The following is a 22,345-nucleotide window of genomic DNA, read 5'->3' as shown; positions in this document are numbered from 1 at the left end:
TGTTGACCTGCAGAGTAGACGGTGAGCATCCAGGCTAAATTAATAGCCACGTATAATTATGTCGTACAGACAGGGCCAGATGTTAGCGGCTTTTCGCAAATATAGCAGGATGAAAACCTCCCACCGTTTCGTTTGTTTCGTTCGGCAGAATTTCAGAAGTATGCTATGACCATTTAATGAAGATGAAAGAAAATTTGCCGAAATCTAATGAACAGTACTTTAACTGCGCAGTAGAGGCGCGAAGTCCCAGATGCGTGCCCCTCGAAAAGTTAGGACGCAGCTTTATTGCTCAATACACGCTTTTTAATAAGCGCGTACTTGAAGAGCTTTGTTTGTCCAACTGCGTAAAAGCTGTCAGACAAAAAAGCAGCGTAATCGTTATGACAGACTGTGCTAGGGACAGCACAGGACACAGGTATGCGTGTATTTGAATTGCTTGCGAGTTTTGCATTTATTTTCAAGCTCTCTGTATTCGGTGGTGAATAGCCGGAGTGAAATTGACCCTCGTGGAAGACGAAAGCCGTAAACGGACTCTGAACCCGTCCGCTTTTAGACGACACGAATCATTCGAGGGTGAACGGGCTCTCATTCGCGATATCTACTTGGAGCACATCCAAACTCCGCCAGCCTCGTACCTTTTGTAGACTTGGCGCGGGATTCGTACTGCGAAACACGTGCTTGATGAGCGAACGTGCGGAACGGGGTAAACAAAATTCGCGCGTACCCCGTGGTCCGTCATGGTCGAGGGCTCGCAAAGAACCGTTGAATGAGGCTAACGCTACTGTCGGTACAAGCGCCCCGATGTAAGAGGCATTTCGTCGCGCGACCGTGCGCCAGCTAAATGTACGTGCCGGCCCCCATTGCCGTTGTGTGGGCGCGCGGCGTTGACAGCAGTTGTTGGGGCGGTGAACAGCCTACAGTTTTGCTTCGTGAATGGGCTGCGTTGCGCCCACTGGTTTCGTCCCTTTCTACGCCTTGTAGCATTTACCTGTGGGACACAATGATTGCGCGAACTTTTTTCTACTTTCTTGGTTTAATCGCAAGCTTATGCACGAAATGTAAACATGCTTTAGGTGCGCCTTTAAATTAATTTCAAAAAAATAAAAATAAGAGAATGTAATACCCAAATGCGCTTTGAGAGTACGACACACGTGACAGCTGCAAAGCATCCATATTTGATGCACTGTACAAATTCTAACAAGCAGCGAAAGAAGAGAACAATAGTGCTTGAGATTTGATAACAGGCAGGGGAAAAGATGGTCTTTCCTGCGATAACGTAATTTCAAAGTTTGGCGTTCGAACAAAAATGGTCTTCTTACTTCATAAGCATACAGTCGTGCCCCGTTAATATGACCCCCGTTAATATGGACGACCCGAATTATGGACAGTTTTTCTGGGGACGAAACCTTTTCAATGTATTTATGCCTCGTTAATATGGAAACTCGCTGTCCGGACAATAGACAGGGGGAGAATGCACGCGCCTCACTTTGTCCCCTGTATTTTTGTCTCGTTAATATAGACAGTGATTGAAAAAAAGCAGAGTAGTCCGAGCGCAAGGTAAAGAAGGGCGCGCCGCCGCGAACCTACGCGACAGCCGATACGGCGGGATGCCTGAACGAGTCCTGTGGGGTTGGAAATAACCAAAGCTGGCATGTCGCCGTTTTAAGAAAAAGGGGAGGTGGGAGGGGGGGGGGGGGGGGGAGCGCAAGAGCGGAGAGGAGCGTACACAGCAAACCGAGGGCCAGCGTAAGAAAGACCCCGAAAGGGGGAACCAGGAGGCTTCTGGGTGAAGCGGAAGTGCCGCCGCAGTCGGGAAAACAGCAACATGTGGTTGCAATAAATTCTGCTGAATGTGAACAGAGAGGCCGGTAAAAGCGTAAAATAGAAATGACAGGAAGAAAGACAAGTGCCTACAGTGGCGGTTGGAACTGAAGTTTTCTTTCCCAAAGCGCAATGTGTGTTCCATGAAGCCGTTAACGCTTTTCGATGAGAGTTAAGACACGCTCACAAAGTACAGCGACAAAAGAGGCGACGTACGAACACGCAACCCGGACCGGGCGTCCCGTCCTGGACGCGCTTCCCTCTCATGATCCTGGTTTTCGTCCTTGTCGCGCTGTCGAACGGCCAAACTTTGCACACTAGGCGGTCCGTATGTCGGCTCCGCTTTGAGTCAACGATGCGGCCTTGACAAGGTCTGAGCTCTTCGTAGTCGGCTAGCCGTCGTTCTAAACTGTACTTCAACTTGCAGTGTTTGTTTCATGGGAACACATAAAAACGGCGCCAAGAAGATGGGATGTTCGATAGCCCTCTGCATAGCAGCTTGCCAGCTTGACTCCTTCGCTTTCCTACAGAAACAGTACAAGGCAAAAAAAGAAAGAATCAGAAGAACGGAAAGGCAGAAAGGTTAACTAGGCAAAAAAATGCACAGCATCAGGAGCCTGTAGCCCTCAACTTGAGTCTGGCTTTTGGCATGGCGGGAGTTACTACGCAAAATAACAGAGCTGAACGTAGGCGCGAAGAAATCTGTGAATACAAGCGGCAAAAGCCATATCAGTCACTCCAAGCTGCGAGGGACTAGTATCGACAGCTCAGCTGTTTCCTCGCCTCAGGAGAATCTCAAGCAGCTACTTAGCGGCTACTTAGCTCAGTGAAGAGCACATTTTGGAAGTGGCGGTGAGTAGAGAATCAGACGCTGATTCATCGCCCAGTGGGGAGTTTGTGCTCGAAAGTTCGACCAACACGAAGCCCAACATCACGGGTGTCATGGTAAGCGAGTCGCTTCAGGCTGCACTACAATTTTTCGAAGACAACAATGACAAGGATAATGCACTCAAATGTGCCGGTGTTCTGTGAAATTTTGAGTCCAGTGCACACCGTTATGTAAAAAAGCAGTCGTTAATTACAATTCTCTTTTCGCAATAAAATCATTTTTGTTTTTATTCATGACTCGTTATTATGGATGACTCGCTTTATGGACACTTTTGGTCGGGAACCAAAGTGTCCATATTAACGAGGCACGACTGTATGTACTAATGCCTGCCACGAAATGCCGTAGTCATAAGTGCCGTATTTGTCATATGAAGTATGTTCGAGACGTATACAAAACAATGCAAAATATTTCTGTGGTCTCTGAAAGAATTAAAAAAAAAAGAAAAAAACTGGTGATGGTGGACAGTTTACACAAAGGGAATAAGCGCTCAGTTACATCGCCACTTGGCTATGCATGTACACTTGTCAAGAGCGTGGCAGCGTGAAGACGATGAGATCAGAGAGAGACACCTTTTCATCTGAAGTCACAGAAGCTAAAGGCAAATGCACGCTTTCATTCACCACAAATGCGCGCTTCGCTGCGCAATTTTAAAACCGCTTTCTTCATCCGCAACTCCTATCTTTGGTGCCGCAATATTTAATTGCGTCCTATTCTTGCTTTCGCCTCATCCAAGCGTGACGCGAGCCTCGGAGTACGCACATACGCGCACCCTATGCAAAGAGCGTTTGGTTTGGGCAGCAGCTAGTGTCGGACAAAGACTTCCAGCAACCCTTTGTCGTAGCCAACGTGCAATTTGTTCGCGAAAGGGCGTCTTGCCACCCGACCTTGGATTACTGCCCAGAGAAGCCAATCGATTTTCATCCGCGTACGAAAATGCATGTGTTTTGTTGGAGGCCCGAACCCTATCATTTTCCGCCGCCACTAATTCAACGAGCTCATCGCCGTTCGAGACGAAACCACGTGCAGAGGTCTGGAGGGCTTCGAATCTCCAAATAAATGCCGGTTCTCGGGATATTCATGTTTTCCGGTTTATTAGCGTCAGAGAACAGACTAATGGGCCTGTGTAGAAGTATGGGTAACCGATTGCGGCCGGACAATTGCGTTTTTGCATGGAATATTTATCTCAGAGTTACTTATTTTCCAGGTTATTTCCAGGATTACGAAATAGCTCTGCCGTCCAGCGAAAAAAACCGTATGAGTCACAATAACTTCATATAGATGTCTTATACTAAACTCATACAAATCTCATGCAATCTCATATATCTCTCATACGTTCAATGATATCTGTATGAGATGGTATGAGATTCGTCCGAGTTTAGCATGAGTTTAGTATGAGAAATTTGTATGAGGTTATTGTGGGACTCGTAGGGTTTTTTCACTAGGTGTGCTGGTTTGTTCACGTTACGAACTTCTATTGAGGTCTACGACTTGAAGTATTTCTTGCAGTTCATAGGGTTAAGCCTCCTGTGCAGCTAGAAAATCGGCAAAGAAAAATAAAAAGGCGAAAAATCTCGATGGAGCAATAAAATTCAGGAAGAGTTAAACAATCTTGTTGTCGACTTTAGATTTCCGATTTTCCTGTAAAGAAAGAAAAGAAATTAGGCTGAAAAGAAAATTGCGTTAGGTTTTGTAAGGTGGGGATCAAACCAATGGCTTCTGGGTCGCAAGAGGCAATAGGTCGCTTCCCAATGGTCACGCAGGCTCTGCCAATGGCTCAAAAAGAATAAACGGTGAATTTTATGAACGCGCGATGCGAGCAAGACACTATGACGTAATTGCGATACTCATAAAGGCAAAGCTTAAGCGCCCTCTTATTTTTACTCGCTTGCATTTCACCGCATTTTACGTTACGTTACTGTAATACACGTTTTGTTTAACTTCAAGAACTCTAAAAAAAAGTACATTTTGAGAAGCCTTTGAGTGCTTTGTTGTCCGTCGCTGCAGATGAACAAAAAGGTACCAAACACATTTTACTATTTTTCTTCTTTTTAAAATGAACCTTTGCCTCTCCTTTTCGAGAACTGGCGTGAACGTGAGGACCTATACTAGTTAGCAGCCCCGACATTGGAAGCGCTCTCTATATACCAGGTGGAGGAAATAATCTTTCCCGAGTACTGCCCTCGCGCTGTACTACAGGCGCACCATATATGATATCGCGGCCAATTCGATGGGAAGCGGGCCGGGCACCGCAAAATGCGCGACCCACAGACTCTGTTTGTGTCCCTATTTTTTTTTTTCGACACTGTGAAGGTCACTCAGGCGGATATGGGTAATACGAAAGCCGCCAAGCAGCGTACGGAGCGCCCACGAGGAAAACGATAAATAGGCGCCTAGCGACCACGACGCATACGGCGGAGGTCCTGTTGTCTCCCTGACCTCATTGGCGACCCCCGTCACGAGCGAAAGAAAAGACCTCTCAGAAATGCCGAAACGTCGCCTGCGTGCATTGAGAGGTGGCTGTGCGTGTGTGTATGTTCAAGCACGCGCAGGCTTTCACAGCTCAAGGCCAGATGACAAAATACCTATTTTTTATTGTTTATTCTTTAACGGCTTGCCACGGCCTGTGTAAGCGGGGTTTAAGGCTTTTAGTATGTATGAATGGGCTTCAGGCTATCGGTTTATACATTGTAGGAGGCATTGTATAATATTTGTTTCTATTTTTTTTTTTTTGCTTTCGGATTCGCTTTTAATGGTAGAAGCGTCTGTCAAGGTTTCTTTCATCGATGTGTGTATACTTTACGTCACTGTTTGAATGCCCTTATCTCAATGAAAATGCATTAAAGGAAAAGAAAGTCAAGGCCCTTCACTTTCGACTGCTGGTGGTTAGGCACCTTGCGCTGGTTCGCACTTAATTACGCCCCTTTTACGTTTCTTTTTTATTTTTTTTTGACGTCACAATAAGTCCCCCGATAGATGAGGGTGCTAAGCGATCTAACGCAGGCCTTGGTGATACATATTTCTTCAAAGCCTTTTCCGCGAAAAGCTTCAAAGATTTCCCCGGCGCACCATGTGTGTATGTTGTACGAAACGTATAAAGCTTTTATGTTGATATTACGTAACAACATGAACAATATATTCTTTCGCACACATATTCCAATGTGTTTACCGCTAAAACTTTAACTAGAGCAATATCAACTCCTCCTCGTTCCTCAATTGTGCATTTTTAGAAACGGTTTGAAGGTAATAAAAAAACGCGATCTTTTTTTTTTTTTTTTTTTTTTTTTGCCGGTGTATAGAGCGCGTTGCACAATTAGAGGCGCGATGTAGAATGCTTCTCCCAGATAAACCGCGGAATAGTCATAGTTCAAACTTCGCACAGAAATTGCATTTTGTCGTTAGTATTTTTTAATATCAAATTTGTTGGGGGTACTTGTCTGATTCAATCAAAAGAAGTCGGATGTTCTTACTATATGCGGCGGTGGCGAAGCAAAAGAAGCCATCACCCCAACTCTAACACCAGAGGCGACATTTGTGCTCTTTCCCTCAACTCTGTCGCAACAAAACAAGAGGCGCCGGAAGGTTGTTGCATAAGATGGCGCCACCGGTCTTGTAGTTGGGGCAATGGTTTCCTTTGCCACATACAGCAAGAACATCCGACTTATTTTGATTGAATCAGGCAGTTATCCCTAACAAATTTGATATTAAAAATTATTAACGAAAAAATGCCATTGCTGTGCGAAATGTGAACTACGTGGATTCCACGGCTTAGTTGGGAGAAGCATTCTACAGTGCGCCTCTAATTGTGCAACACGCTATAGTACGCAATATGCCTGGTGTTAATAAGAACCCCCCTTGTCGTCGTCGTGGTTTGCAGACGGCTGCGTGCGCTACAACCGCACGTACCGCGTCGGCGAGGAGTTCACCGAGGGCTGCGAACTCCGCTGCGTCTGCCGGGGCAACGACGAAGGCGACTGCAAGGAGCGCTGCCAAGAGCCGTACGTGCGCGCCGGCGCCATGTCTTCGGACCCACTCTGCTACGAGAAGGCGCTGCCCGACGATCCCTGCTGCGTCAGCGTGCGCTGCGCCCACAGCAAGAACGCGCCACACGGACACCAACACAACGAGCCTGCGCGTGAGCGATATCCCCATTCTATACCTCTCGCGGTTTTTTTTTTTTTAAAGGCTCTAGCAACGTCTTTGTGTAGTTTCGGCGTTAATAACCTCTGGTCACCTTAGTGGTAATAATTCTTGCTGCCCATGTTAGCCGAAGGATCTGCGCTGTTAGTGCTTTGCATATTACCAGCTTTACCAGTTATCTGTGCTCCGAGTAATCGGTGCTATCTTTACTTACATATTATCTCTGTCTCCGTACTATACTATTCGTGCCAAGCATATAGGCAGCATTGTTTTCCAGGAGTAAAGGAAGCGGGGAGGGGGAACGGGAGTGCTGCTGGCCGCTACACAGAGCATCCATCACCTGATCGGTATTACCCATAACTTTTGTGCTAGGTCCGTGCTGCCCATGGTATATTCGCGTAAGTCCATGCTACCTAGTATTATTAGTGTGCTCAGTACATTTTTTCGGATATCGCTCTCACATTATAGGTTGCTTCACTTGTGTCATGCGAAAAAATGCATTTCTGAAGCAGGGACAGCAGAGACATCGATACTTCTTGCGTTGTTTTAATGATTACATCAAAAATACGAAAGCCTAATCTGTAAAGAGTAGACCGAGCCCCAATGGCTACGATGCAATAAGCTCATTGCTCTTGAAGAAGATCTTCGAGTTTCTCCTTTTGGCAAGCTGCTCACTTTCGGCGGTGTGACGACACGTTCGTTTCGCTGACTCGATCCTCTCAAGAAATTCGCCAATCTAAAGTGCTCCTCACACAGTATCTTCTGGGTTTTCCCCTTTCAATTTGCAGTGCGAACGTACAGTCAGAAGAACGGCCACTGCCCCGAGATCGTGGAGGACCAGAGCACCGACCCGGACTCGTGCTCTAACGAGTGCAACAGCGACTTCGAGTGCGCCGGCGTGCTCAAGTGTTGCCCCAGCTCCTGCGGTGGAGCCGTGTGCGTCGAGCCTTTCTCGGGCAAAGGTCAGTGCGGGGAAAAGGAGTTTCCCTCAAGAGATGGTTGCGCCATTTCGAGTGTATTACGCGATATACAGATGATTTTCCCTCTTGAAGCAGTGTTCCCAACGCTTGCAAATACCTGTTGATTTTGCTGGCTGTGCGAATCTTGATGAAAATTAACAGTACCATTCACTCACGTGTGGTAGTGAGAAGTTATTTCCCTTTTGCTGGCAAAATATCACAGTACATAAAAACTGGGAAATATCGCTGAACTGCGTTTCTCAATAACGATATCTAAAATGGCTACTGCTTGATCAAGGACAGACTTCTCACGGCGGCTAAGCGTGCAGCTCAGTCTTGCTTATTTTTTATTTTAGGAGTTAATGAGTGCAAGCATGGAGTATGAGGAAAGGCTGCATGGGGTAATCCAACAAAACCACTGTGATAGACCACTTAGGATTACTGCTGGCATGCGTTTATTTCTGTTAGAGTTGATAGCTTCGCTTAGCTGCATGAATTCAGGGTAAGGAGGTGGAGAAAGAATAGATCAATGGGCTTTTTGCAGCTTTTTGAGCTACAAGTGGCGCCACCTGGTAAGCGCGACAGAATTTTTCTGTCGTTTCGATGCGGTTCGCGCTGCGCGCATATCACATTGGTAGGAAGGATGTCTTGCTCTGGTGGCTCCGAATCGCGGACGAGGAAAGGTGATACAGTTTCCGCAGTAGCCATAGCAATGTTGCTGGGAAGACTTAACCAAGCGGATGTTTGCTTGTCAGAGGTAGCCGGGGGAATTAGAAAGTGAAATAGATGCTTTTCGGCAGCAAGGTCGTTAGAAGCCACATTTTAGAATTTAGGGTGCACAACGATTACTGCAACATAACCACATCGAAGTGTCTAGACTGAGAACTAGAACCGGATGCCTCCCACTGCCGAAAGGTGTGCCCAAGTTGATAGCGGCATTTAAAATAGCTAGGCACACTATTGTTGGACTCGGAAGCTAAATGACAATTACGCTCAGTTTCAAAGGCTCCCAGGCCACACACGACAGCCACACACGACACGTGACATACGGCAGGCGGCCCGGTCGAATATCCCGATCGATGTTCACAGATTACGGGGTCTCCTGGTCACTAACACATTCAGCCTCACGCCCCTAACAAAACACTTGGGTTTGCCATACGGCCTCGGCAACAGAAGCCATGCTGTAACAAAGTACGTAGGGAAAGATACAGAGGCTATTCATTGACGTGAACAGTTACAGGCTACAGAGCTCCTGTAACGTGCGCTGGTTTTAACACGCGGATTGCTGTCGTGAGGACTCTGTTTGGCACATGCTTCTATAGACTCAGCAATTTAGGGTTCACCATAAAAAAGGAGTCGCAGAAAAGCATAGGCCGTTTAAGCACATCTTTCTCATTGGCGCCTAATCTACTGCATATATTTTCATTCTAGTTGCGCTTTGGAGACTCGCGAAAGATACGATTTTGGAATTATGCCGGAATAATTCACGATTTCACAACGTGCAAGAGCTTTTAAAGATTAACGATCTTCTGGCGTGATACAGTCGCACTGAAGAAGACTCTGACGTTATACTTGCTACCACTAGACGTAGAAATCGTAGGAATTTATCAGATGCATAAAACTGGAGAATCTGATTCCCATTTTCTTATCCGTTTGAGCAATGTAAGCTTTTATTGCAAGGTCACTAGAGGCCGCAGCTTCGGGCAGAAAAAAGTACTTTTCTGCTTCATGTTTAGCTATTGTTCTCTTCTAGCCGTCGTCCTCATTCTGGCATTTGAACAGATAATAGTATGCTTTTGATATCTTCCTTCAGTCGAGCAATAAGTTTTCATCTTGCCGGACATAGCAAATAAGAAGCTGATAACGAGTTACTTCCGAAGACGATGCAGGACGTTTTCTTATACTCTCGCAAATCTTGATTGGTATAATACCGTGGACACTTTTTTAAACTCTGCCATGCGAGCGTTTGTCACACAAACGAAAAGCGCTGTTGTGCTGGTTGGGTAGTGCATGTGAGTTTCGGAATGGCATATCGCTCGTTGTGTGGTGTGACGCAGACCCGTGCGACAACGTATTCTGTGGACCCAACGCTATCTGCATGCTGGAGAACTCTGCGCCCGTATGCCGGTGTGCGAGCGGATACAGCGGCGATCCTAACAACGATACCACGGGCTGCACCCAAGGTCGGTCACGACGCGACTAACCCACCGTCTCTCGCGGCTTAGTCTGGCATGACATGTCTTGGCTTGGTGGCATGGAGAATTTGTTGTGGGGTTGCGGACATGGAGTTGAGTGAGAACGTTCTCAGCAAGCAGACTAGAAACGCCATTTGAAAACATATAACTGATTGATGCATGCTTAAGAAGCCAGGAAGCACCAGCAAGCTAGCTACGCTTCTCAAATTTCCACAGCGACTACAGTCTGTAGAGTCTAAAATTGTGTCCATCTCCCTTTTATTCTCAGGTGGCTAATTCGAAGTAAGGCAGTAGTTTTTAAGCTTCATCGAAAGCTCTTCTCGCTGGTGTTGTAAACTATGCTCAGTTTTATCTTGAGCAATCTTTCTCAAGAATGTACTGCATGAAAACGAGTTGTAAAGGAAGTACAGTGAAATTTCTCTTCTGATCGCAGCGGTTCTCGACGTTTTTATGTTTAACTAGTTGCACTTCTGCGTTACAAACCGACTTCTTGGCCAGTGTACTTCGCTTTTCATTGCATCTGGAGATAATACATGCTTTGCATCACTAGAGCACGCTGTTGGCCATCATTGGAAGGATTAAAGCTTTCTCTTGCTCGATGCTTTTCTTAACGTATATTTTATTGGCAAATCTTCACACTATGGCGGAGTTATTAAGGATTTTATGTTATATCCTAAATACAACTTGAAAGCCGTAGCTGGTCAAGATCAGAGCTTCATGGCAGTTTCCATCAACCCTTGTCAACTGACAAACAAGTCGCATGACAGAACTCTTGTGCTGTGAGAATATATTTTCGAAGAAATGAATCAAACTTCTGAACAAACGCATAACAAATAGCTGTCACAATGAACGTTAACATTAAGAATCTTAACATTAAGACCTTCAGACCATTGGAAAATTGAACCATTGTAAAATAAACCATTGGACATTCCTTTAATTGGAAGCTTCAGCCGCTGGAAACTCCAACAATTAGAAGCTGCAACCGTTAGAAGCTACAACGGTTAGATGCTGCAACTGCGAGAAACTCCAGCCGTTAGAAACTCCAGCCGTTAGAAACTCCAGCCGTTAGAAACTCCAGCCGTTAGAAACTCCAGCCGTTAGAAACTCCAGCCGTTAGAAACTCCAGCCGTTAGAAACTCCAGCCGTTAGAAATTCCAGTCGTTAGAAACTCCAGCCGTTAGAAACTTCAACCGTTAGAAACTCCAACCGTTAGAAACTTAGAAACTCCAAGTGTCTGAAACTCCAACAGTTTGAAACATCAATCATTACAAACTTCAGCACTAGAAATTTTCTCATTACATACTTCGCAACTGCCCTGTAACTGCTTGAACTCTCACAGTTAGTAACTTCGGCATGAGGAATTTAAACACATTTCACGACTATCATTAGGAATGAGATGCTTTGCCATGGTTTGTTGTAGGCTTTGGCAACCGGCATCGTTCAGCCAGTTTAGTGACAATCTAATTCTTACATCGGTTCTTTGTGCAGGAACAAATGCCGCGGCACCCACGAACACTCCAGACAAGAATGATCAGTCGGCGCCATCGACGAACACGTGCGTCTACAAAAACCAGACGTATCCAGTGAACGAGTACTTCTACGATGGCTGCAGCCTCAAGTGTCACTGCACCGACCAGACGGAGGTAGAGTGCATGCAGCGATGCCTCTTCACCCTGGAAGAGCCTCCCACGGGCAATGTCGATCCTGGCTGCGAGATCCTTACGGATCCAAACGACTCCTGCTGCAAGATCCTGGCTTGTGAGGCATCGCCCAACGGAACCATCGCAGTCCCGAACGTCACAGCGCCTGGACAAAATTCGGATGCCTCCGGAAATGAAACCACCAAGAACGATGTCGAGGTACTACATTGCTCAATTTGTTAAAAAAAACTATGACATTAAGTGGTGGTTAGCTGTCATAATAGTAGGCTTTGACGAAGTCATTAAAATTGATAGGGTAAAATTAGCCACTGCATAGCTCACCGGCACACAAGTGTTCGGGAAGCTCTGTATCCGTAACGCACAATCAGCTGCGCTATTTCGAGACTCATAAATCTGTAACTATCCATTATTTGCGAGGAGGTCAAGCACTTTTACCTGTCTGATGCAAATCTGGGAGTGCTGCGATAAAGCAAAACCAGGGTAAGATTTATCTAATTTCCAATGCAGTCGTGTTCTCTAAAATCCTTTTTTAATAGTCAGCACATTTAGGCAACACAAATGAAGAAAACAAAATGAGCCGATGCTTGCTTCATTTTGCCAGAGTATGTCACATTAGGAAGGAAATCTTTTTAGTGGAAAAATTATTCGCAAGGAATGCTGGGAGGAGCCGCAGACTGCTAAGGCTTAAACTTTTGCAGAAGCAAACATGCTTCTACGGCAGGATCATTGGCGTGGACTCCTCGCCTTGTACGTGGGGCTTCTATGGCATTCACGTGGCTCAGGAGCTTTGAGAAATGAGAACTTTGCGCACCCTCCAGCGCTTCGGAGTGTCAGAAACACCACGTTCAACCCGTTCATGTAGTTAAGAGGAAGTTACAGCGACGTGGTGAACCGCTTGCGTACATTTAGAAAATCAGGTTGCACTCCTGATGATCCCGTTACACGCGAGCGCTAATTGCACGAGAATGACGCGTGCCGCCGACGGCTGCTGCATGCATGTTTGAAGTCGACCACAACTGCACGGCCCTTGGTGGCAAACACCACTGTCGCTGGCGCCAGCAATGACGAGCCGACAACCACCATCGTCTACGAGCAGGAGACCGTGACTGAGAAGATGCTCGTCGACACCGGGCTCACTACCATCGTCAACGTGATGGAGCCAGGCAACGTCACGGACAATCCGCTGGGGACATCCAATGTCACCGCAGCCGGAAACAGCATTGGGAGTGACGGCACATCCAACGCATCTCGCCAAGGAGGCTACCCCGGTAAGCGCATCACGAAATATGCTCTGTACCATTGTCGATGAATTATAAGCAGCGAGTGTAAGGAAAAATGGGCCTGTTTAGAGAATTTATTATTGTTGTTAAGTGCAAATACATTTTGTCGCCGCTTTCACATTTGCCTTTTCCTGCTGCAGTTGGGTGGAACTGTAGGCACGTTATTCTGGATGTAGATACTTGTAGCTAGTCAGCCACAAGAACCCATATAAGCAATACAGCGGCGGAGGGATACTGCAACAACCATGCTCTATGTAGATTGATACGGTGCCCTCTTCGCATTAAAGACAAAAGTTCTAGTTGCGTTTACGGCTCCAACAAGCCATGAAGCAGTGTTTCTAATTAATTCCTTCAATAACTGTTAGGGTGGGATCATAGCTCCTTCGAACCGAGAGCCGTGTTGACTAAAACTTGGCGTAATGATTAGGGGCGGATGCAGTCAACATGCAGCTACTCCTGTTTTTCAGGGGTGATAGAAATGGGTATTAGGTTCGTGGCAGTTGTGAGCACTGAGCAGCAGTATATTTAAGAACTCTGGAAGCCTAGCTGTTCACAACATCGAATGGTACGAAAGCAAGAAAATAATGCTCGTCTCCCGGGCATCGCTTCGTGCAGGCAAGCTCCATAGGTTCGACGGGTGTGAGTTCCGCGGCAAAGTGTACCAGGGAGGCGAGACTTTCTTCGATGGCTGCGAGGCCCGGTGCACGTGCAGCGGAAAGGGACACCTCTCCTGCGTGCCACGATGCAACATCATCAGCGCCAGTGGAGGAGACACCTGCAAGGAAGTGGCCGACCCTAACGATGCCTGCTGCCGTGTGTTGGTCTGCAACCCTCCTGGAGATACCCAAGCTCCAACCAGCGTAGAAGGTACGAGGCGTCTTGCACCATAATCTCAATAGGCCTGTTCTGCTGTCGGGAGGCTTGTGCAGTCCTCTTGTGATATTTCGGCCTTTTGAATGATGCAGACTTTTATAGTATTATAACTTGCCTCTTGCCCTACCAAACAAGAGGCAAGCGTGCTTTACTGTGAGTTGCACTTCAATACTGCTAGTAGACATCGAAAACAATAACAAATTTGAATTTGATTTTGATTGCTTGTGGTAAAACGTATACTAGATCCAATCGCCCTCATAAGAAACTGTTCATATCGTTTTGTACATGACAGGTCATTGCCGAGAAAAAAACTTGTTTTTATTGATATATGCAGCGATATTTAGTGGTTTACCTGACGCTGTCTTGCGGCAGCCTTAGGATCGAAATCATAGACAGCAACTAAATGTGAGAAAAAATTGCCTTACTAAGCATTTAAAAATAAGAATTAGGTGTCTAATCAGCACTACGCCTAGATTATTCCACTACAGGAATGCGTGCGTGCAGATCGACCTATGTTCTATGGCAATAAATTCAGTTTTTGAGGAAACTTTAAATCACGCGTATGCTTTGTTCTGCCACGCATTACAGCGAGTAACGGCATATAGTAACTGAACTAAAACACATGCTGACTGAATCGACGCGTCGTGCGAAGTTGTAATAAATGCAAGGTGCAATAGTTGTAGTGCTTGATGTGAGTTAACAACTGTGACCTCGAAAGTTTGCTCATGAACACTGGTACCCACTGTAATTACTTAGCATCGACGTTGAAGTAGCCGCGGGTGATGAGGGAGCGTCCGGCGCCCGCGGAAAGCACCGGCCACTTCGCAGACAAGAGGGGCCATCTGGCGCCATTACTGCGATTCTTTTTTGAACGGCTTGGAGGCGCACGCGCTAGAATCTCGCCCAGACTAATAACCTTGTCCCTTCACAATGTTGTTATTGTAGGCAGTAATTAAAAAAAAAACATCCGCAGTTTGTATTGGTTTACTTGACGTAATTTTTAAAGTAATAAAACTAAACACGACAATTTTTGAAACCCCTTTGAGCCAGCCTTGGACGCCCTGTATCCTTGGTGAACGCGGAACATCGGTGGAAGATGGTAGTTGAAAATGTATCCGTTAAATGCATTTTTCCATTATACAAAGCGATTAACAAAAAAGCGTTCACCGAAAACTGTTTCTACAAAGTTCGAAATAAAAAAGCGGCATTGTTGAGCAAAAATATCGTTAAAACACAGATTGCTATGCTTCTTACAAGATGTCTAAGATGCATGTCATGAGTGAGCGGTGTTTTAGAACTTAAGCTCTACTTATATGCTAAATCTGACGGCCATCTGATACTAAACATTTGATCTTCAAGCGGCACAGCGAAGGTGTCTCCGTGACGTCATACCACTTGGCTCGTCGCGTCTCTCCGTTACATCTGCGATGCGTGTAGCCTGAGGTATGCACAGGCTCGGCCTGGTCCGTTGGCCGGGCTCCGGCCGCTCAGGAGCCCTCTGCATCGGGTTCGGGCTGGGCCCGGGCCAGGGTATATTTTTCTCGGGTGGGCCGGGCCAGGCCGGACACACCGATTTCGAGTACATGCAACTTTTGGAAAGCGAAAATATGGTCATGGTGCGCCAGGCATCTCGAATGCACAAAACTGAGTTTTCAAACGTCCTCCCAATGCGAGAACGTCTGAGTTCTCACCCGACGTCGATATGCCTATCCACAACGCGCTTCTGCCGCTAACAGAGGCGTTTCATTATCCGTTTCGAGATTCGCGCCATGCTGTCTCATCTAGCTTCTCTGTTGAGGCTTGTTCCTGGCTCCGATCTCACCGAGTAGCCGGCCACAGAATTAAACCTTTGATTATATCTAGAGCCTACGCGCTTTTAGGGAAACAAGGAAGCTGTATACATAAAAGTTGCTGGTTCTGTTAGCCGCATTAGTGCAGTGATTGAGATGCCCGACTACTGTACCCGAGTACCCGGATTCGATCCCGATCGCCGGCGCGCTGCGTTTCGATGAAATCGAAACGGGGAGGCGTCCGTGTGCTGTGCGATGTCAGTGCACGTTGAAGATCCCCAGGTGGTCGAAATTACTTCATAGCCATCCACTACGGAAACTCTTTCCGCTTTGACTCACTCCCTCCCTTCTCTTATGGCGCGGTTCAGGTGCCCACGGAGAAATTGATATATAATGCGCTTTTCTGTCCCTATAACCAATTATTATTATTATTACTATTATTGCTAGTATGCCTCAGCCATTCCAGTCACAAGTTAGAGCAGAGGAAATAACTTCGGCGCTGCCGGATTCATGACCCGAATTCAGGTCGGGTCGTGCTAATGCCCTTTGAATGATGGGCCAGGCCAGGCGCGGGCCTGCAGCGTAGGGCCTGGGCCGGGTTCGGGCTCAGAATTTCGACCCGTGCACACCTCTAGCCGGCGGCGCTCGCTTGTCTCGCGATTGCGCTCTATCATGTGACTCGCCGTGTGTCCCGCTGCTGTTGCGACACGTGGAGCTACCGGCCCTACGTCGACTAGCGTAACAATAAATATGCAATAGTTTCCCCCGAGCACAACAAATATGTCTAACGATGCATTAAATGAGCTTCCACTCCGCGTGACTAGGTTCAGAGGTTCAGCCGTGTTGAACCACAGTTAATGTTTTAAAATACAATTTTAAAAGCGGAAGCAACTACTTCCTCACTAATCAGGAACGAAGTTGCACACTGATGCTGAACGTGCCGTTTATGTTTAGGAAGAAAGCAGACATCCTAAGTGAAGGAGAACGTCTTTGCGTATAAACTTCACTACGTACAAAAAAATCTGCTCGGAGATATACATCCAGTCATATAAGAACACTTGCAGATAAACTCATGGAATTTCAACTGCCGAGCTTGTAATGAACACAGCTTCATTAAGTCCGAGAGTGAACTTGCAGTAGCTATTGCTTCTCAGTTATGACATAATTGGTCATTTACAAAAATGAAGTGGCATCTCTCTTCGCGCCAGGCCTGAAGCTGCTCATCGAAATGGCTGAACCTGAAAACGGTACTACAGTGAAGATTCGGTGGACTATGCTTCAGGACAACAAGACTATGCACATGGCTGCCGACACCATGATCCAGGTAAGCATGCCTCTTCAATTTTTACCGGCTATGTTTATCCACAAAGAACTAGGTGATTATGACACTTGTCCATTGCACTGCAGTGACGATAGCAGTGTGACATGTCATTGCGTTCTGTAGAAAGGTAGATAAGGTTTTAATTAATTTAGTTGCGAATAGGACGGTTAGCCTCTTGTGAAGAAGTGGAGCGCGCAAACAATAGCTCCAGATACGTGAAAGAGAGTTTTACGTATGAGAGGCAGGGCTCAAAAATGCAAATAAGGTTATATGAGAGAGCGTTCTGTGAGATAGAAGTATTTCCAATGTGACCACACGCAGCAAGTTCGGTCGTGTCGGTCTCTTTATGAATGATTTGTAATGGATAGCTCATAACGGGGTTTGGAATGGTTGTACTCTGTCAAAATTTGACTGTCCAGAGTGTTTGCTTTTAAGTCACATCGCATGGCTTGTAATGCATTCCCATGTTCCAAATCTCCTTCTTGCCCTACCTTCCCCATATCAATTGCTTCTACGAGTGCTGGACTAGCGTCACTGCACGCCTTAGAAGGAGTCCCCTTGTGCTCTCAGCGTTTGGCAAACTGTACCACTGTTCATAAAGTCCAGCATAATCACAACGCTGTAACTCTAGCAGTTGCTTGTAGCATTCTCACTGTATCTCGGTGATTTCTATGCAGGTGTGGTACGCCGTTGTCACGAGAGACGGCGGAACTGTCCAGTGGATGAAGCACAAGTACAAGCTGAGTGACATGCGTGCAGTGCCGGCCAGCTCGTCATTCGAGATTCGCTTGGGTGGTTTGCAGCCTGAGACCGAGTACTATCTCCGCCTAGTCAAGCCTCCTGGTGAGGACGTCGACGCCGAGCTCAGCGCCACGTCCAGCAACACGGTCAAGGTCAAGACCTTCGCTCCCGGTACGCTTCACGCATCAACGCTACGGCGCGAACGTCCGTGACTCGTCCACACCTGTATATATAATGGGGGTGGGCTTGTCTGCATTGATGAATCACGGAGTGCTGGTCTAGTCGGAAATATATTTTGTCACCGTAGATGAAATAGTAACTGCGGACAAGTGCACGGAACACAAGAATGATGTCTAGTGGTGACCTTTATTCAGTGTAGCTGTCAGCTCGCACTCAAACTGTAATAAAAATACGCATATGGGATTGCAGCTGTTACACACATATCCGTGGCTGTAGTAAAGCTTAATGTTCACTACTTGGGTACAGCGTAACTGCAAAGCAGTGATATAAAGGGAATCTTGAGCTGCTTAGACAATAATGTACATTCTTCATTACGGAATAATTGGCAGCATCACACAGCCTGACTGTCTCTTCGTCAGACGTCTGTAGCCTGCCTTCAAGATGCTTGATGATTAACTTCGTTTTGGTTTGTCCGGAATACCAAATACAAAACTAGAGCGCAGTCTTATTGCAGTGATAGCTTTGTTTCAGGATCTGTGAAACAACCTCTTTGCTGATGTCCTGGAAGAATGAGGATGCTGTTGTTTCAGTGCATAATATTTACAAGTGAAGAGAGTTACATGGCCATGGTTTTAATTTCTAAGTCATCTTTTTTTAGATTGTGTTCGCAGTTCCGAATAAAGTGTTTCTGGCTGGGAAATGTAAAGCTTGCTCAATAGACGTACTTTCGTCGAACGCTACATCTTTCACATGAGCCAGCTACACTAAAAGGAACTTGTCTTAGCTTCAGCCTATTGTCCCAAAGTGAAGACAGTAGTGCTGAAAGACTTTCCGTATTGCTCTTCGCTACCGCAGCGGTGCGAGCGTCGTTCAACGGATGCGTGCACCGCAACCGGACGTACGAAGCCGGCCAGGTGTTCTACGACGGCTGCGACCATAAATGCGTGTGCCACGCCGAGGGTCTGATCGAGTGCCAGGACCGGTGCGAGGTGTACGTGGACACAGTGGGTTACGAGGACTGCCAGTGGGCGCCCGCGCCGGATGACGCCTGTTGCATGATACCCTACTGCGATGGCAAGCCACCTACTCCTAGGAAGCCCAGCGGTAAGCCACTGAATGACCTCTGCTTGAACTACTTGAGTATTCGTTTCGTGTAACTAGAGCGGGAGTGGTTTTGTGGGTACACGCTATGGCACTTTAAAAAAAGCGGCAGCTGACATTGCCAGCCTGACTGAACCCAATACCGAGCAAGGGGCTTTTCCATATCTTTCCAGTTAACTAGGCTGACATGATCACCGCGTATGCTATGACGTTGGAAGTTGTTTATAAAACATTAAAACGTTGTTTATAAAACTTTGCCCTTCATCATGTGTTTTGTAATTACGGGGTATAGAAAGCCAACCGTATAATCTGTTGATCTAGAGGTGTCTGCAAGTGCTTTTGAAAATGCAGTCTGCTATTTCCTCCTCATGTTTGCAGACGTAACTTTCCTTCTGCTCTCGTTTGTAGTTCTGGTAACACTCTGCTGCGCAGTAACATAGCCAAACGGTTTCTCTAGTGATACAGCCCATATGGTTGCAAACCGTCGTCGAGAGCGAGCCGAATAAAAAGCAGACATTTTATTTCAGCTTTCGTTAACAACGATCTGACTTGTACAAGTGAGCTATAATCAGCATAGAAAACGCGCATTGTAAGATTGTAAGACTTTTTCCTTATTTCGAGAGAACTTCACATAACATGCACGCTACGCACGTTTTGCTTCTAGATCATGACTAATCATTCGCTTGTGAGATCTAAAGGCCGCATGGGTAACAGTGGTGTACTAGTGTTCGGGTCGTTAATCTTGCAGGCTGCATTGAAGAGCAGTTTCTTTCTGTTCGGCCGGTGCATTTTTACAAAAAAAAAATACAGAAAAAAGTAGGCGTTCACAAAAAGCCGACAGGTCGACGGTTCTGTCGAGCGTCTACCTGCCTAGTTCTTTGCAAGCGTACTTCCTCTTTTTAAAAGCGATAGCTTTTTTTACAGCCCTCTATAGATTTTTCGTCATGTGCGCGTTTTTTCTTGAACCGAGGAGAAAGCATGTGGTAACTATGACGTCGCTCGGTAACTACTGCCAAATTCGAGGTAACCGCGCGTTCCTCCTTTGCCTAGTAACATAACCACCACGACGTCACTCAGCCGCAGGCTGTAGCTACGCTGGAGCCGCGGCACTCCATTTGTCTGATAGCCTTTCCTGCCTCTTAGCCGGTGCCAACGGATCACAACAGCTCTCGACAATTTTACAGCAGCAGTCGTCATGGGTGATCCAGTTGCGACGCCTCGTGCACTGTCTGCGTGTCAGAGGTTACGAAGCAGACAGGCCAAACCTGGCCAAACCTGAGCTTGCCGAGAGGTTGCCGCACAGAGACGAAGAGAGGCGGGTCGAGCGAAACGTGACGCCGAGACCTCGGAAGGACGTGAAGCCCGTCTCGCCAAACCACCAAACTATTGAGGAGGGAAAACTTGAGAGAAGTCCTGACGTCACTTTTTTGAAGCCGGCATGGCCGCGCCGCGACCGGACGCTGCAATGTCTCTCCTCCTCCTTTACCCTCCGTATTTTCCTTCTCCGCGACGCTCACGTACCTAGGGCCCTTAGCAACGCTGTTGCTAGTGGCCCGAGTTTTCATAGCAACAGCGATACCGTTGCTAATGGCCCGACTTAGCTGACCCTAAATTTTGACGTCATTTCCGGTACACTTTCTCCAATGCGTTGGGTATAGCAAGGGCCTCTCCTTAATTGTTTCCTTCTTCCAAGGTCCAAGCTTTCGTTTTGATTACTTAGGTTTAGCGGGGTTCAACCTTTGTCTATTTTTTTTGTAATTTTTCAGGCTATTCGAACTTTTGGCACTGCTGTGTCAAGAACATGGTTAGCCGACTGATTCAACAGCTGGCTTTGACCAATGTTATAACATTTATCCAGCAAGTCTGACGTCTCGGGTACTTCTGTTCTGCAGATCCGCAGAATGACGTGTGCCTGGACGAGGCCGGGAAGCCACGCCGGTTAGGCGATGAGTGGGAGTCCGGCCAGGGTTGCCTACGTCGCGTCTGTACCTGCGCGCTGCTAGCCAACGGCTCTGCGTTGGCCGAGTGCGTGGGCGGCTGCCCGCCGCTCTCGGTGACCGTGCAATCGGCCGACAAGGACTGTCCGCAGCCCGTGGTGGTCACGCCCGACGACCCCTGCCTCTGCCCTTACGTCATGTGCAACGGGCCTCGCAGCGGTAAGGGTACGCAGCTCTCTACACGTGATCGCGGCAGACTCGCGCAGATCGTTTTTATTTTGTGGCGATGAATGGGGAAGAACTGCTCCTGTGCTAATATTTGTATTGTAATTGTGATATATCTACAAGTGTGGCTATACGGACGAGAAGGGATGTCATTATTTTAATTAAAATATACAACTAAGTTTGTCATCATGACGGAATGGCACAAACCGGCCCCCGCGTTTCCAGCAATAACTACAATTCCTGTTTCAAAATAATATATCTGCGTTCAAAGTATAAGAAGGAAAACATAACTGCTAAATAGAATTTAACTGTTTAAGGTTAAGCAGGCAGGAGCGTACATACACAAAATGGAGTGGTACTACTGAGTATTGCTGTATAATACGAGTGGTAAAGCCCTTTGCCATTAGTAAGTAATCATCACAACATGAACATAGGAAGTAAAAAGCAGTAAAAACAAAAGGAAAAGTGCAGACAAAGAAATATCAGCATTGCCACCACTTGCAGTCTTAAGCTGCACTTCACGTAGCTTTTCCAGTTATATGGGCGCCTGAGAAACCAGAATGACAATCCCTTTGCCTTTAGTGTGTAATCATCACAACATTTATACAGGAGGAAACAGCAATGCGAACAAAAGAGAAAGTGCAAAGTAATCATCACAACATTAACACAGGAGGGAACAGCAATACGAACAAAATGGAAAGAGCAAAGTAATCATCACAACACTAACACAGGAGAAAACAGCAATACGAACAAAAGGGAAAGTGCAAAGTAACCATCACAACATCAACACAGGAGGGAACAGCAATACGAACAAAAGGGAAAGTGCAAAGTAATCATCACAACATTAACACAGGAGGGAACAGCAATGCGAACAAAAGGGAAAGTGCAAAGTAATCATCACAACATTAACACAGGAGGGAACAGCAATGCGAACAAAAGAGAAAGTGCAAAGTAATCATCACAACATCAACACAGGAGGGAACAGCAATACGAACAAAAGGGAAAGTGCAAAGTAATCATCACAACATTAACACAGGAGGGAACAGCAATACGAACAAAAGGGAAAGTGCAAAGTAATCATCACAACATTAACACAGGAGAGAACAGCAATGCGAACAAAAGGGAAAGTGCAAAGTAATCATCACAACATCAACACAGGAGGGAACAGCAATACGAACAAAAGGGAAAGTGCAAAGTAATCATCACAACATCAACACAGGAGGGAACAGCAATAC

General features: G+C 46.5%; 1 protein-coding gene across 1 annotated transcript in view; it reads left to right on the top strand.

Moving 5' to 3' along the window:
- LOC146176689 (uncharacterized) overlaps positions 1–22,345 on the top strand; it is a 181,386-nt gene that overhangs the window by 126,681 nt on the left and 32,360 nt on the right. Inside the window, exons 6-15 of the mRNA XM_084582925.1 lie at positions 6,585–6,842; positions 7,636–7,809; positions 9,864–9,989; positions 11,490–11,860; positions 12,669–12,930; positions 13,558–13,809; positions 16,814–16,929; positions 17,604–17,838; positions 18,703–18,951; positions 20,841–21,104. Coding sequence (XP_084439051.1) covers positions 6,585–6,842; positions 7,636–7,809; positions 9,864–9,989; positions 11,490–11,860; positions 12,669–12,930; positions 13,558–13,809; positions 16,814–16,929; positions 17,604–17,838; positions 18,703–18,951; positions 20,841–21,104 — 2,307 coding nt within the window. The remainder of the gene's footprint in view (positions 1–6,584; positions 6,843–7,635; positions 7,810–9,863; positions 9,990–11,489; positions 11,861–12,668; positions 12,931–13,557; positions 13,810–16,813; positions 16,930–17,603; positions 17,839–18,702; positions 18,952–20,840; positions 21,105–22,345) is intronic.

This window comes from Amblyomma maculatum, chromosome 10, assembly GCF_055883805.1.
Source record: "Amblyomma maculatum isolate TAMU_Amacu chromosome 10, ASM5588380v1, whole genome shotgun sequence".
In the NCBI taxonomy this organism is placed as follows: domain Eukaryota; kingdom Metazoa; phylum Arthropoda; class Arachnida; order Ixodida; family Ixodidae; genus Amblyomma; species Amblyomma maculatum.
Note: the sequence above shows the minus strand (reverse complement) of the source record. Positions and strands in the feature narration are given on the sequence as shown.